The sequence below is a fragment of the Desmodus rotundus genome, chromosome 3 (assembly GCF_022682495.2).
Source record: "Desmodus rotundus isolate HL8 chromosome 3, HLdesRot8A.1, whole genome shotgun sequence".
Lineage (NCBI taxonomy): Eukaryota > Metazoa > Chordata > Mammalia > Chiroptera > Phyllostomidae > Desmodus > Desmodus rotundus.
The window spans coordinates 180,498,627-180,513,723 of NC_071389.1; the positions used below are offsets into that span (position 1 = coordinate 180,498,627).

At 46.3% G+C, this 15,097-nt stretch overlaps 1 protein-coding gene across 2 annotated transcripts; it reads left to right on the forward strand.

Moving 5' to 3' along the window:
• MLF2 (myeloid leukemia factor 2) lies at nucleotides 1–4,568 on the forward strand. 2 transcript variants are annotated; one of them, XM_024579492.4, is made up of 9 exons: nucleotides 1–210; nucleotides 735–828; nucleotides 1,081–1,207; nucleotides 1,456–1,491; nucleotides 2,074–2,127; nucleotides 2,531–2,659; nucleotides 2,832–2,991; nucleotides 3,578–3,790; nucleotides 4,038–4,568. In XM_024579492.4, exons 2-8 carry the CDS (start codon nucleotides 779–781, stop codon nucleotides 3,763–3,765), a joined length of 744 nt encoding a protein of 247 aa, XP_024435260.1. In that variant the 5' UTR covers nucleotides 1–210; nucleotides 735–778; the 3' UTR covers nucleotides 3,766–3,790; nucleotides 4,038–4,568. The 2 variants fall into 2 exon arrangements, with proteins under 2 accessions (XP_024435260.1, XP_024435262.1); XM_024579494.4 differs by having other exon boundaries at nucleotides 751–828.
• Nucleotides 4,569–15,097: the final 10,529 nt, after the last annotated feature.

A 15,097-nucleotide genomic window follows, 5' to 3' on the forward strand; every position in this document is an offset into this window, starting at 1 on the left:
CGTGACGTCACTTCCGTCCGGGCCTGGCCTCGGGTCGGGCTCCGTGGGCCGCGGGGGGAACGGAGGTGGCAGCTGTGGGAGGTGCCGGCGCGGGAGAGCGAGGAGCCCAAGCCCGGACCGATCCTGCGTCCGGGGCCGCAAGCCCTGATTCTGCAGCGCACCGAGAGGCGAGACCGGCCGGATGGGCCGTTGAGCCCGAATCGGGGACAGGTGAGCCTCCATCGGAGCGGGGTGCAGGGGCTGCGAGCCTGGGATGCGGGGAGGGGATGGAGTCAGGCCCGCCTCTCCCGCTTGCAGGGCGGAGAGGCCGGGGCTAGGGGAGCCGCCGACGGTTGCGGTGGGGACAACGAGGCCCGCCAGAGGAGGCCTGGCAGCGGCTGGGTGTAAGGAGGGGGCGGGATGGCTTGGGTCATTAGGGAGCGCAGGGCCGGCATTTAGGTTCGCATCCGGAACTGTGGCGTCGGGGGAGGGGGTTGCTTCTGGCCAGAGCTTTGGGAAGAGAATGGCAGTGAGTGGGGGAGGCAGAAAATTGAGAGGCTTGGAAAATTTTCCGTGGCCCTCCTTTCGGGAGAGGTTTGAAGAGCTGTTATCTCCCTAGAGGGTGGTGTTGAACACCTGGAAAAGGGTCTCACTGGCGTTTGAGGTGGGGGAGGGATCAGCTACAATATTTGGAAGGGATAGTGCTCTGGGAGTCCCGATATTGAGCCGGTGTGCAATGCTTGGCTGCCTCCAAGTATCAGATCTTTACAGTGTGGAGCCCCCTGGAGCTAAAATCAGGATGTTCCGCTTCATGAGGGACGCGGAGCCTGAGGATCCCATGTTCCTGATGTGAGTATGCCCTCCCCCTCATGCCCTAGAGCACTCGTCCCACTCCACTTTAGGTCTCTGAGTAATTCCAACAGACATCTGGGTTCTCTCTGTGGGTACTGATGGGAACTGGCTGGATACTCATCTCCAGCTCTGACTTAGAGGGGAAGTAGGCGTCTGTGCCACTGTTTCCCTAGAACTGTTTTCTTTTGGGAGCAGAGGGTGTTGACTGCTTGGCCCTTCTGCCATCTGTACTCTCTACTTACTCCACAGGGACCCCTTTGCTATTCACCGTCAGCATATGAGCCGAATGTTGTCGGGTGGCTTTGGATATAGCCCCTTCCTCAGCATTACAGATGGCAACATGCCAGGGACCAGGCCCGCCAGCCGCAGGATGCAGGTAATGGTGCTGCAATGTACATGAGACCCAAAGAAAGGTTGGAGGGTGGATAGTAAAGCATTTGATTTTCTTTGCACTACAACCTTTAGCAGGTGGGATCATCTAGGAGTGGGGGGAAGGGGTCTGGAAGAAGGGTTCAGTGATCCCTTCTTCCAGGATGGAAAAAAGGTTGAGGCCATAGACTTGGTTTGGGATTGCAGTGACATAGAATGTGGTCTCTAATTTCTGTTCCTTCTGTCTTTCTGCAGGCTGGAGCTGTCTCCCCCTTTGGGATGTTGGGAATGGTAAGTTCTCATCTTCTTCTGTCCTTCCATCTCAAGTACACTTAGATATTACTTCCAAACGTGCCTCCCTGGAATAGCCTCGTGGGCAACCTTAGAGTCTTTTTATAGTGTTCCCACAGTGCTGGACCTGCTGTGTGCTGAGTCCTATAAGGTAAAGATGCTGATGTTGATTCCTGTCCTTTCAAGAGCCATGCACATTGGGGAAGTGTAATTGTCTAGCAAAGTTTATTCTTTTGAGCAGAGAGATGCAGTTGAAGGGGCACTTACACATGGTTTTTAGATTTGTTTACAAGTTCATGCCCAACCGCTTTCCAGGTTAGAATCCATTAACTTTGGCATGCTTCCTGAAGGTAGGAGGAAATAGGGCAGTCAGGAGGAGGAAAATGGATCAGAGCAGCCTTGGAGACTGAGGAGGAGGGCGGGTGGCGTATACAGGGAGAGACACACGATGAGAAACATGTTCATGAACAATGAGAAAAAGCAGGTGTTGGGTGTGAAGGAAGAAGAGAAAGGGACCGTGTAGCCATGCATCTAGTAGGCCATCTCTGAGTACTGATTCTGCCTTCTCTCTCTCTGCTGCAGTCAGGTGGCTTCATGGACATGTTTGGGATGATGAACGACATGATTGGGAACATGGTGAGACTCTTGCCCCACCCCCTCTCCTGGCCCTGTTCTCAGTGATTGCTGGCACCACCTTGAGTCCTCAGAGGCAGGAGTGGGGAAGAGCGTGGTAGAGAAGGGGTCAAGCTGGGTAAAGAAATTGAACCTGGAGAGCACAGGTTCCGGTGTCTGTTCTCATGCCTGAGAGCGCAGCAGCAGCAGCACCCTTATTAAGTATGCAGTAACGCTTGATCTCTGAAGGCTCTTCTTGTTCGTTGTTGGACTCAGAGGAATTTGGGGGTGATGATGAGTCCTAACATTTCCTCCATTTTCACATTTTGTGAGGAGATCTGAGCATGAACGGGCCGCTGAAGTATGGGATCCTGTCTCCAGAGGAGAGCCCCTCCCCTTCAGTCCCACTGCACCCTTTCCTTCTCAGGAGCACATGACTGCTGGAGGCAACTGCCAGACCTTTTCATCCTCCACTGTCATCTCCTACTCCAATACGGGGGATGGCGCCCCCAAGGTCTACCAGGAGACGTCAGAGATGCGCTCTGCACCAGGCGGGGTGAGTTGGGAAGCTTCTCTTCTGTCAGAGAAGGCAGGGTTTGAAAGGCAGCCATAGAAACCCTGACTTCTTTTTTCAAGATTGGGTCCTGGGTGCTTTTGTCTGTCCTGGGTTGCTGTGGCCTGGGCTTTGAAAGGGGCAGCTGAAGGTGCTGTGTTCTGCCTCATCCCAGATCCGGGAGACTCGGAGGACCGTCCGGGACTCGGACAGTGGACTAGAGCAGATGTCCATTGGGCATCACATCCGAGACCGGGCTCACATCCTCCAGCGCTCCCGAAACCACCGCACAGGGGACCAGGAGGAGCGGCAGGACTACATCAACCTGGATGAAAGTGAGCCTTACTGCCTGCTCTTCGCCTTCCCAGCTTCTTGTCCAGTAATCTCTAGCCCAGTTCCTGTGAGCTAGGAGATACCAAGTTTTCTCCCTACCTCCATAGACATTTTGGAAGGCAAAGCATAGTGAGCCCCATACTCTTACCTCATTTGGAGCCTTGTTGGTATAGGGGCTGAGCCAGGTCACCAGGGAGGGGTAAACTTTGTTACCTAAGTAAGATACTGGTAGTAATCTACTCTCTCCACCTGGATCTATTTTTTTCTCCCTCTCTTTTTTAAAAGCCAACAAATATTTATTAAATACTTACTGTGTGCTTGGGACTCTGCTCCCTAACTAAGTAATCATCACATCCCTGATTTCCTTCTGCAGTAGTCATGCCTTGAGCCTGCTAGTGGCTTCCAGGAACCACACTGAACCAAAAATTGCTAAATAAAGTTGCCTTCCCCCATACATCCCAACACACCTGCTTTCAGCCTCCATGTCAGTTTTTCAGGCTCAGAAGCCTGTGGCTCACTCTTAGGTCTTCCTCCAGAAGCCAGGCTGTTGGTAGGTGCTGTCATGTCTGCTGTCTGTGTCCTGTTCAGGTGAGGCCGCAGCATTTGATGATGAGTGGCGGAGGGAGACGTCCCGCTTCCGACAGCAGCGCCCTCTGGAATTTCGACGGCATGAGGCTTCAGGGGGTGGGGGCCGAAGGGCTGAAGGGCCTCCCCGTCTGGCCATACAGGGACCTGAGGACTCCCCCTCCCGACAGTCCCGCCGCTATGACTGGTGAGGGCCCTGGGCCCTCAGCCTCTCTTGTAAGTATCTGAGGGAGAGGAATTGTTAGATGTCAAGCACAGGAGGGGGTTAGGGAGTGTGCCTGTGCTCCTTTCTCTGCCATGAGGCAGATACGGTCCAGGTGCCTAGCAAATACTGCCTTTGCTAGAAGCTTTAGTTGGTAGGGAAAGAGAGAAGAGTGCTCTCACTGGAATAGGGAATAACCCCCAACTCCTGGCTTTTATCATTTGTCTTCCTTTGACTTGTGCTCATCTCTCTCTCCTCTAGGTACAGGCTGAGAGGCTCAGAAATCATCCCCCGATAGAACCTTTTCCTCTCCAACCCCCACTCCCACTTTAATATTAAATTAACAGGCAAGCTGGCCCCCACCTCTCCCTGGGGGTCCCAGGGGGAGCCTTTCACTGCCCCCTTTACCTACATTTTCCTTCTTTAACCCCCTTACCATGATGATGCCACCTCTCTTGTATCCACTAACTTGATTTTTCATTTTGCTGCTCTGTCCTTGAACTTCCTCACATTTCCCATTCTACTCCTGCCATACGTTGAAGGCTTCTGGGGGAGCTCTGGGTTCAGGGGCCTCCTCCACCCCTCAGCTACCTTGGGTCTTTGCCCACCTCCTCCTCAGATCTCTTGCTCTGCAGGGGCCATAGCCTTCATCCAGGGCTGTGTGTGGAGAGAGAGGACTGGCTCTAGACCCTTTCTCCCTTCCCACCCCCTACACATCACCCTATATCCTTCTCTGCCTTTATTTTTTGATTTGTGCAACTTGTAACTAGGTGTTTATGGAATAAAGGAGAATGGGAAAAAAAACCAAGTGGCACTCTGGCTTTACTTTTGATCTTTTCTCTGTTCAAGTTCAGCCCTCCTGTCTCCTAGTCATATTCTTACTTTCCCTCTGTCTTTATGTGTGGCCTTCCTAACTCAAGTTCAAGCCCAGTGCCTCAGTGGTAATGACATTGGGACTGTCAGCACTGGCAGATGAGAAGCAGCAATGGAACTCTGTGGGGTAGTCTAGGAGGATGAAATGTAAGCAGCTCTCTTAATGACTCTCTCCCTTGCTTTTGCTATAACTTCATTTGTCAGGAGGAATGTAGGGCATATCTATCTCATAGGTGCCTGAGGAATTTGCTGCCCCTTGTCCCTCAAGCATAGTCTCTCCCGTGGACTGTGGGGAGGAACACTTGTGGTATGGAGCAGGAAGGAGCCCAAATAACCCTATGCAGACCTTCAGGGGGGAGGAACTTGGGTCAGCAACGCTCCACCAAACATTCTTCAAACCCTCCACCGCCAGTTGTTAAGAATTTGAGCCCAGGGAAGGAGACCGGAGGGGAAAACTAACCTGGAACCTGAGCGGTACAGAAAGGGCATGAAGTCCTCAAATTTCTCAAGACGGTTACTCTTGCTTGACCAGGCTCAGCCAAATGGGTCACTCTTAGGAACTTACTCATGACAAATGCTTGCCTGGTAAGTCTGTTGATGGTTTCCTCTACCAAAAAAAAAAAAAAGCAAACAACTTTAGTTTTTTTCCGCTGATAAATCAAAGGCATAAAATCCAACAACCACCACTCAGAATTCAAGGTTCTGGGTCCTCTCAGCAAAGGGAGGTTTTGATGGATACATAGATTCAAGAGGATTTGTCCAGTGGCTCAGTGAGCAGAGAGGAGAAGTTGAGCTCATCAACCAGGCACTAACTTTGTTGTCCTAGGCAGGTTTTAAATCTCATTAGATAGGGCTGGTGAGGATGCATGACCAGGGTCAAGGGAACCAACCCAGTGGCTAAAATAATCCAAGAATCCCAGAAGTTAAAGAGGTATAGTTAATTCATCTCCACTTGGGTGCTGAGTTATGGATGATGGAACTCAAAAGTGTCCACAGCCCTCAGCTTCAAGTGTAACTTGTGCTGTGTCCAGATGGACACACTTACTTCTTCTAACCATGGAAGTGGACTTCATCAGTCTCTTGAGGAAGCAGCACATGAAAAAGCCCTGGAGTTGTACAAGGAGCCCATGGACTGGGTTGTCAGCTTCAGCTCTGCCACCAACCTAGCCATGTGGTCTTGGGCCAAGTTACTCACTTCCCTGGACCTCAGCTATGCAGGTCCCTTTTAGCTATAAAATCTTAGACTACAGTTAGTGCCCAACCTCTCGACCCAGGTTTTGGTTCCAGTGCCCACACATGGGTGTAGTTCTGAGTGGGGGCTGCAACAGGACAAGGGTTGCCCTTATTTCCATGTCAGTGAGTCACTCCAGTGTTTCAGAAGCACTCCCATCTGGGTTCTGGCTTTCAGACATGTGAACTAATATTCAGCCCTGCTCCCTGCTCTTGGGTGAGGACCACCCTTAACTCTGCACTTACTCCTAAGGCCTGTCAGTGTCGTTCTCAGCTGTGACATGTTGTGGGAAGTTTGTAGCAGCGGCCACCCAATGAGGTGCTCAAGAACCAATCTCCTGTCACTTCCTGACCTGCTGCCATTGTGGGGTGAGGGTCAGGAAGCAGAGACAGGAAAGGAACTCTCCGGAAGAATGCAGACGTTTTATTTCTGGTCAGCTCTCCAACTGGGCCCAGTGTCATGCACCTCGGCTACTCAGCCCTCTGTCCGACAGGTATCCAGAGGGCATGGTCAGATTCACTTAGGTTAATCCCTTCACCCCAGAAAACTACAGGCTGGAAGAGGCTGATACTTAGTGGAAGACTATGAAATATACAAATTTCATATAAATGCAAAATATATAATTATGAATTCAGACTCGCCTGAGAAAGACTTTAGCTATGACTCTAGGGAAAATTCTTAATCTCTCAATGTCAGTTTCCTGCTTTGTGAAATGGGACTTTCTAGGCACTGGTGGCAGTGGTGATACAGATTTATAGCTCAGAATTATGAGAATTAAGTGAGTTTGTACAGAGAAGGCATTTGACACAGTGCATGGGGTATAAATGACTGATTTCTCCCCAGTTACTCTGTCCCAGTCTTGCTCCTTCAGTGCTGTCTGTGGTTCCAAGCACAGGATCCCTACGATACTTCCAGGCACAACCTGGAAATCATCTTACTAGCCTTGAGTCAGCCTCCAGCCTCCCATTCTCCTAACTACCAACTATCATCTTTCACCCTTTCGTTCCTCAGCTTCACAGACCAACAGGTAGAGACAAATGCTTTGGGCCTTTCTGAGTCAGCCCTACTTGCAGTTTGGGATATTTTCTCTCCTGCAGTCACAAAGGGCATCAGGTCGTACTAATACCTTTTACCCAATGCCCTCTTCCTCTTCCCAATACCCAACTTATATAAACAGGTTACCCAGAGAACCAAGGGCTGATCCACTCTGACTGTAAGAACCCAGTAGTCTGGTCTCCTAGCCCACATATTCCAGTCCATTTAACTCTGCATACCTATCCTGCCCTATGCATCCAGTCCTGGGAATGGGGCTGAAGGAGTACCAAGAGTCAAAGATTCCTTCTCAGGCCATTCCAGTTGGGCTAGGGGTCAAGAAAAAAATAACCTTTCACTCTCCCTTATACATCACTGGGGTCTTCAGATAGGAGAGGTGGGAGCCAGGTGAGGCTGCACTACAGGAGAGACGAAGACAGGGACAGTTAGGCATAGGAGGTGCTGAGAGGTAAGATAAATAACCAAGGAGACTGGGGGCTGGGAAAAAAGACTTTGTATAGCTGGTTCCCCAAGGAGCCTCCCAACTAGCTTCTATCCACGCGGAGAAACGGGGGGTGGGGTGAGCATGGTGCTGACAGGGCTGGAAGGAAGAACACCTAAAGGGGCTGGCATGCAGAAAGTTGGCAGAGCTGCTAGGGAGAGTGAGCCTGAAGCCCACTGTGGAGCGTGCTGACAGCTTTGAGCCTCCCCAGCCTCAATGTCTGGCCTTATATGGTATCTCAGGGGACAAGGAGAAGTAGGTAGTGCCCCCCCTCCCCAGGCCCTTCCCCACTCTGGACTGTCCCTGAGATGAGATGAACTGAGTGAGCATTCAGAGTCTCTTGCCTTTCTCTGCCCTTTATGATTCTTTTCTTCTTCCTGGAAGACCTTTGGGATAGGAAGAGGGTGCTACCCCAGCATCCCTTTCAGGCTCTTCATCTGCTCTGTCACCTCCCATTGGAGAACTTGCAGGTTCTAGACAAGTGTCTCCATGATGTTAGTGTTCTCCAGCCAAGGAGGTCAGCCAAATGTCCGAGGGGTCTGAGGCTAGGACACGTGGACACATGATGCAGGAGGGTGGGAGAGAAAGGGGCATGGGGAAGGGCCGGAGGGATGGGACTGAATCTCTAGGAGAGGGAGCAGAAATACCTTGGGAAAGGTCAGGTGACAGTGAGGTGGGAAATGGTTTGATGAAAGTAAACAAAGCTAGGTTCTTAGAAAACTACTGGTGAACTTAAAGATATCCTGGATTTGGCAGCGTTTGGAGGGTGGGGGAGATTCCCAATGTGGCAGGGAAGGACAGAAACAGATTCCCAAAACAGGTAAGATAGCCCTTGATTTAAGCAAACCAAGTGTATAATATAATTTTAGAGTTGAAAGAAACCTTAGAGATCACTTCTGGATGTTTCCAAATGTGGCAGGAGATGGGAATCACCACCCCAGACATACTAAAGCAGGATCTGGAGGCTGGAGAGGATTCCAAGGCAGCTTAGCGACAATTACAGATGTCATCCAAACCCCGGCTCCTGTATTACTGCAGGGGAAACAGAGGTCATTTGTTGAACATCATACAGCTACCTACTAGCACTGCAAGAGCCTGGACTCAAAATCCGGATTAACACGAATGATACTAATGGGGGGTCCTTTAAATAAAAAGTTCCTCAGTGATTTAAAATGTTTTAAATTTATATTAAAATTTACCCAAGTAATAAATAGCACAGTGTATAAAAGGACAGACTGCCAGTAGCCCAGTGTGTCTGTTTTTTAAAAAGTCTTATTTGTTTTATTTTTTAAAGATTTTATTATTTTATTTTTAGAGAGAAGGGAAGGGAGGGAGAAAGAGAGAGAAACATCAACGTGTGGTTGCCTCTTGTAAGCCACCCACTGGGGACCTGGCCCGCAACCCAGGCATGTGACCTGACTGGGAATCAAACCAGCGACCCTTTGGTTTGCAGGCTGGCACTCAATCCACTGAGCCACACCAGCCAGAGCTTATTTGTTTTAGCATGCAATAAAATTGCTAGGTGTCCAGCTTCTGTGAAGTTTTATATATATAGGTTTGTGTAAACACACAATCAGGATCGAAGCAGCTCCACCCCAGACCCTTTCCTGTTTCTGCTTTGTAGTCGTCACACCCTTCCTTCAGTCCTAATCCTTGGCAACCACCGATCTGTTCTCCATTGCTATAGTTTTGCCTTTCCATAATGCCATGTAATAAAATCGTACAGTATATAACCTTTGAGAGTGGCTCTTTCACTCAGCTTTATTTAGCCTTTGAGATTCACTTATGTTGTGGCATGTATTAATAGTACAATCCTCTTTAAAATATTTTTTTCTTTAATTGATTCTAGAGAGAGGGGAAGGGAGGGAGAAAGAGAGGAAGAGAAACATCCATCCATTGCTGCCTGCATGTGCCCCGACTGGGGACTGAACCCTCAGGCCAGGCATGTGCCCCAACTGAAATCGAACCAGCGACTTTTTGGTCTGTGTGACAACACCCACCTGAGCCACTCCAGCCAGGGCACTAGTTCAAGCCTTTTTAGTGCTGAGTAGTATTCTACTGTTTGTTTGTTTATCCATTCACCTGTGAAAGACCATTCTCCAGTTTTGGGCAGTTATGAGCACAGCTGCTACAAACATTCCTGTACACGTTTTACTTTCTTTAGAATGAAATGGAGTGGGATTGCGAGGTCATACGGTAAGTGTATATTTTATAAGATGAAAAACTATTTTCCAGAGGGGCTGCACCATTTTGCATCCCCACCAGCAATGCAAGAGAGTTCCACTTGCTTTGCATCCTTGCAAACAGATGGTATTGTCAGTTTTTATTTTATTTCACCCATTCTGTTGGGTCTGTAGGTATTGTATTTATTTTGATAGATAGCTCATCATGATTTTAATTTGTTATTTCCCTTGTGACTAATGATGTTGAGCATCTTTTCATGTGCTTATTTGCCATCATTACAGCCTCATTAAGTGTTTAAGTCTTTCGACCACTTTTCAAAATTGGGGTTTTTTTTACTGTTGAGCTTTGAGGGTTCTGGTTGGTCCTTTGTCACATAGGGAATTGCAGATATGTTTTCCCATTCTGTAGCTTCTCTTTCTCCTCTTGATGTTTTTTCAAAGCAATAGTACTGAATTTTGATGAAGTCTAACTTACCACTTGTTTCTTTTATAAATCATATTTTTGGTGTCATACCTAAGAACGCTTTGCCAATTCTGGGAAACTACGATTTTCTCCTATGTTATCTTCTATAAGTTTTATAGTTGTACACTTTATATTCACATCTCTCTTCTTGGGTGGGTTTTGGTAGCTTGTGGCTTTCAGGGAGTTGGTCCATCTCATCTAAGTCATTGAATTTATGTGTGCTCATATTCCCTTACTAACTTTATAATATCTGTGGAGTGTGTAGTGGTATCTTCTCTTTTATTCCTGATATTGGTAATTTTTGTCTTCTCTCTTCTCTCAGCATGACTAGAGGGTTATTTTTATTGATCATTTCAAAGGATCAACTTTTGGTTTCATTGACTTTTTCTATTTTCAGCTTCATTAATTTTTGCTATTATGTTTTTCTTTTGATTGTTTTGTGTTTATTTCTGCTCTTCTTTATGTGTCTTCTCAAGGTACAAGTGTAGATTGTTTACTTTAGGTCTTTCTTCTTTTCTAATATAAGCATTTGATGCTATAATTTTCCCTCTGTTGCTGCTTTAGCTGCATCTGATGTATTTTGATATATTTTTCTTTTTGTTAAGTTCACAATATTTTCCCATTTCTCTTTGATCTATGGGTTATTTAGAAGTGTTGTTTAGTTTCCAAGTGTTTGAAGATTTCATTGTTAGCTTTCTGTTATTGATTTCTAGTTATAATTCCCTTATGGTCAGAAACATAATTTTTATAATTTCAATTCTTTTACCTTTGTTGAAGTCTGTGACCCAGGACATAGACTGTATTGGTATATGTTCCATGTGCACTTGAAAATAAAAAGTGTATTCTTCTGTGTTGGGTGATTCTTCTGTAAATTTCAATTAGATTCTGTTGGCTGATGGAATAATTTATAATGATCAATCTTCAAATTCACTCTATTCTCTGTCATCTCCTTTCTGCTAATAACCTCTCCAGTGAAATTTTATTTTGGTTATTCCTATTTTTCAGTTTTCTTTTAAAAAAAGATCTTATTTATTTTAGACAGAGGGGAAAAGAGGGAGAAAGAGAGGGACAGAAACATCGATGTGTGGTTGCCTCTTGTGCACCCCCCACTGGGGACCTAACTTGGCCCACAACACAGGCATTGTGCCCTGACTGGAAATCGAACTGGTGACCCTTTGGTTTGCAGGCTGGTGCTCAATCCACTGAGCCACACCAGTCAGGGCCTATTTTTCAGTTCCAAAATTTCCATTGGTTCTTCTTATATCATCTATTTCTTTAAAAAATTTTTTTTCTTAATTGATTTTTAGAGAGACAAAGGGAAGGAAACATCAATTCATTGTTCCACCCATTTATGTATTCATTGGTTGATTCTTATATGTGCCCTGACTGGGGATCAAACCTGCAACCTTGGCTTATCAGGATGATGCTCCAGCCAACTGAGTTACCCAGCCAGGGTAACATCTTCCACTTCTTTGCTGAAAGTCTCCATTTGTATCTTCCTCTAGAATGTTTATACTGCTTTGAAGACTTTTCTTTAAATTCCAACACTTCTGTCATCTTGGGGTTGGTTGTCTTTTCCCTGGAGATTTCTTTGTATGCTGAGTAATTTTAGATTGTATCCCAGATATTTTTAAAATTGATTTTAGAAGGCTCTGGCTAGGTAGCTCAGTTGGTTAGAACACCGTCCCAATATGCCAAAGTGGCAGGTTTGATTCCTGGTCAGGGCACAGAGAAGAATCAACCAATGAATGCTTCAATAAGTAGAGCAATAAATCAATGTTTCTCACCTCCTCCCCTCTCTCTAAAATTAATCAATAAAAATAAATAAAGCTAAAAACTTTTACTTTCGACAGAGGGAAGGATAAAAGAGGGAGGGGAGAGAAAGATCAATTTGTTTTTCCATTTATTTGTGCATTTATTTGTTCATTCTTGTATGTGCCCTGACTGGAGATCAAACCCTCAACCTTGACATAACAGGACAACACTCTAACCAACTGAGAAACCTCACCAGGCTATTCTGGATATTTTCAATATTGTTTTGAGAGTCTGATCTTGTTAAAATCCTAAAGATAATTTTTAAAAAGATTTTATTTATTTTCAGAGAGGGAGGGAGGGAGGGATAAAGAGAGGGAGAAAAACATTGATGTGTGAAAGAAACATTGGTGTGCAAGAGAAACATCAATCAGTTGCCTCTCACATGCCCCCAACTGAGGACCTGGCCCACAACCCAGGCATGTGTACTGACCAGGAATCAAACCAGCAGCCTGTTGCTTTGTGGGACAATGCCCAACCCACTGAGCCATGTCAGTTAGGGCAAGAATGTTTTCTGTTTTAACAAGCAATTAACCAGTTTGGGTTCAGGCAGCAACCTGCCTTCTTTTCAATGTGGTTCCACTCTCAGTTTAACTTTCAGTTTGTGGAGGTATGTGGATCAGTCCTGCATGTGTGCCACTCAGTGGCCAGGGAGCCTTGAGACAGTGGTCCAGCCTGTCGCACAGTTCACAAAGCTTTGGCTAAACTGTTTAGGGTCAGATCCATGCTTGTGCAACTCAGAGGTGAGGCCAGGAGTTGACACAATTTTCTGGGACTATCCTTTTGATTTTCTTCTTGTGGTCTTCCTGACGCTTTCTGGTTTTCTGGAGCTTCCTTTCCCATGCCTCCAACCAAAATGTTGGGGCTTTAGTTTCTCTAATCTGCTGGGCATTTCCTACTGTGTTTGGGACACAACTTGTCTGGTCAGAATTTTAAGTACCTGTAGAGCCACTCTTGCTGTCATTGCTGTAACTACCACCACCATGGTATGCCTGGGGCTGGAGGTGGGAGAAAGGGAGAAAAGAAAATGGGGTTTCCCCACTCTGACCCTTAAGAGTCCCTTCCTGCTCCTCAGACCAGCAATAGAGAGCTCCAAGAGGAGCTCTCTGAGTTCACAGCTGATGTCCATTTCTAGGTTTTGGCTGCCTTGAGTCCATTCTGGGTGATACTGGAGGAGCAAAAATGGTGAACTCACTACTGGTTTAGTGGAACTTTAAGTTCTGGTTTCTTTCTCCCTATCATGTACTTCTCTGCAATCTCAGTTGCTCCATGTGTTCTGTCCAGAAGCATGGGGGAGACAGGGTGGGGTGTGCCTTCTCCATTTATAACATATGTGATCCTGGGCAAATTATTGTACATAAACTTTGTACCTCTTTTGTCTTTTTTAGCAGAGGATAGTTGTGTCAATTTAAATGACTTTGTATACATAAGGCACTTAGAATAGTGCTATAGTAAGCACTTATAGGTGATAGCTTTTATTAATAGCAATTACCACAGATTAGAAAATAGAGATAAACAAAAATACAAAAATCATCCACAACCACATGCCCGGAAATATAACACTGTGGTTTGTATTATTTCAGATTTTCAATCAAGGCATATTTATCAATTGATTAAATGGGCAAATGAGTAATTTAACATATTGCATGGTATTCCCTGCCCCATCTTCCAAATTATCCATTTCATATTAGGGGAGAGGCAGTAGGTCACAGGATGAAACCTTTCTGCCTCCAGCCCTTCATCCCCACTATTCCTCCCACCCCAAATGCTTATCCACTCTCCCTCTTATCAGGTAACTGCAATTTGCACTTCTAGTTTTAGTTTAAAGGAGACTCCTTGGAGGGTTTCCTGATCCCAGGCAAGATGTATAGATGCCTATTTCATGCTTTCATGTCACCCTCTACTTCTTAGCACTTGTCACACTTAATTATATAACCATATACATAAGAACCTCAAAGGACAGGGCAAGTCCTCTCTCTCATGCTGCTCTCAAAGTTTTGCTTTTGCTCACCCTTCTCTCCCAGATGGTGATCCTGGGCCTCCTTACCTGTCTTCCAAGGCCCTGCAGTAGAAGCCTTTTCAGCACTAATCTAGGCAAGTCTGCTTTATAAATGGGACTGCACCACTCAGAGCTGAGCCAATGAGGGCAATGAAGGCACATTTCCACTCCACATCCTGGAGATTCTAATTCAGAAGGAACGGGGGTGAGAGTGAGGCTCAGAAATATGCATTTTCAAAAGCTCCCTTATGATCTAATGCTGGTGGCTCACCGCTGTGGCAGGAAACTTCTGATAAGGCTTTCAATAATCCTTGCCTTCTGATGGTCCTAGCTGGACCTTGTGACTGATAAGTGATAGGATGTCTCTTCTGTGGTTGTTACAAAAGATTGAGATTGTTAGTTCACCTTGCCGATGTGGTCTCTTGCTCAGATGGAGAGGGCTACCTGGTTGGCCTCTAACCAAATAAGCTGGAAATGAGGTCCTCAGTCCACGAGGTAGTGAATTCTGCTGACAATCACTGAGTGTGCTTGGAAACAAGTCTTTCCCATTGGAACCTTGAAATAATATGGCCCTAACACTGAATGTAGCCTTGGGAGAAACTCTAAAGAACAAAACTCAGCTCAGTTGTGCCCATCCCCAAAACACAGAAACTGAATTAATAAATGCATATTGTTTTAAGCCATTAAGTTTTAGGATAATTTGTACACAGCAACAGATAACTAATACAATGCCTTTACTTGCCTAAGTGGAAGATTTTCTCTCTTTAGCAGGATTTCATGAAATACTGACTGTAGACATTGTCCCTGCTCTTGTGCATAAAGACATGTACCAGTCCAAATGCAGATTTTTAGCTTCAGAGACTTTGGCTTATCTTTCTAGTGGCATCTGTTTCATGTGCACAAACTCTGAATTCTCCTGAAAGCAAGTTATCTTCCTCCTCCTCTTACCATAGTGGTCCAGCCCTCCGGCCATCTAAGTTTGCTGTATGGTAGGGGTCAGCCTGTGAGAGTGTGCTTCAAGTGGTGGTAAGACTCTTGGTTGGGAAGATTTTCCTGGTACCCTGGGCTTAGTTATACATGGAATCCCTAAATCCTGAACTAAATTTCATGCTCAAAAACTGAGCCTACAAATACTCTGCTCCCTCTTCTCCATGCCTGGGTCAAGAGCCCATCTCTGCAAGTCAAAGAGAAATTGCATTTGCACATCCTTGGGGCTGTCAATGGTC

Excerpts from the sequence above, each read along its gene's own strand:
- MLF2 (XM_024579492.4), top strand. The coding sequence starts at position 779 with ATGTTCCGCTTCATGAGGGACGCGGAGCCTGAGGATCCCATGTTCCTG. Across the intron at positions 2,660-2,831 it reads TGCGCTCTGCACCAGGCGGG|ATCCGGGAGACTCGGAGGAC; the intron begins GTGAGTTGGGAA and ends GCCTCATCCCAG. Across the intron at positions 2,992-3,577 it reads CTACATCAACCTGGATGAAA|GTGAGGCCGCAGCATTTGAT; the intron begins GTGAGCCTTACT and ends TGTCCTGTTCAG.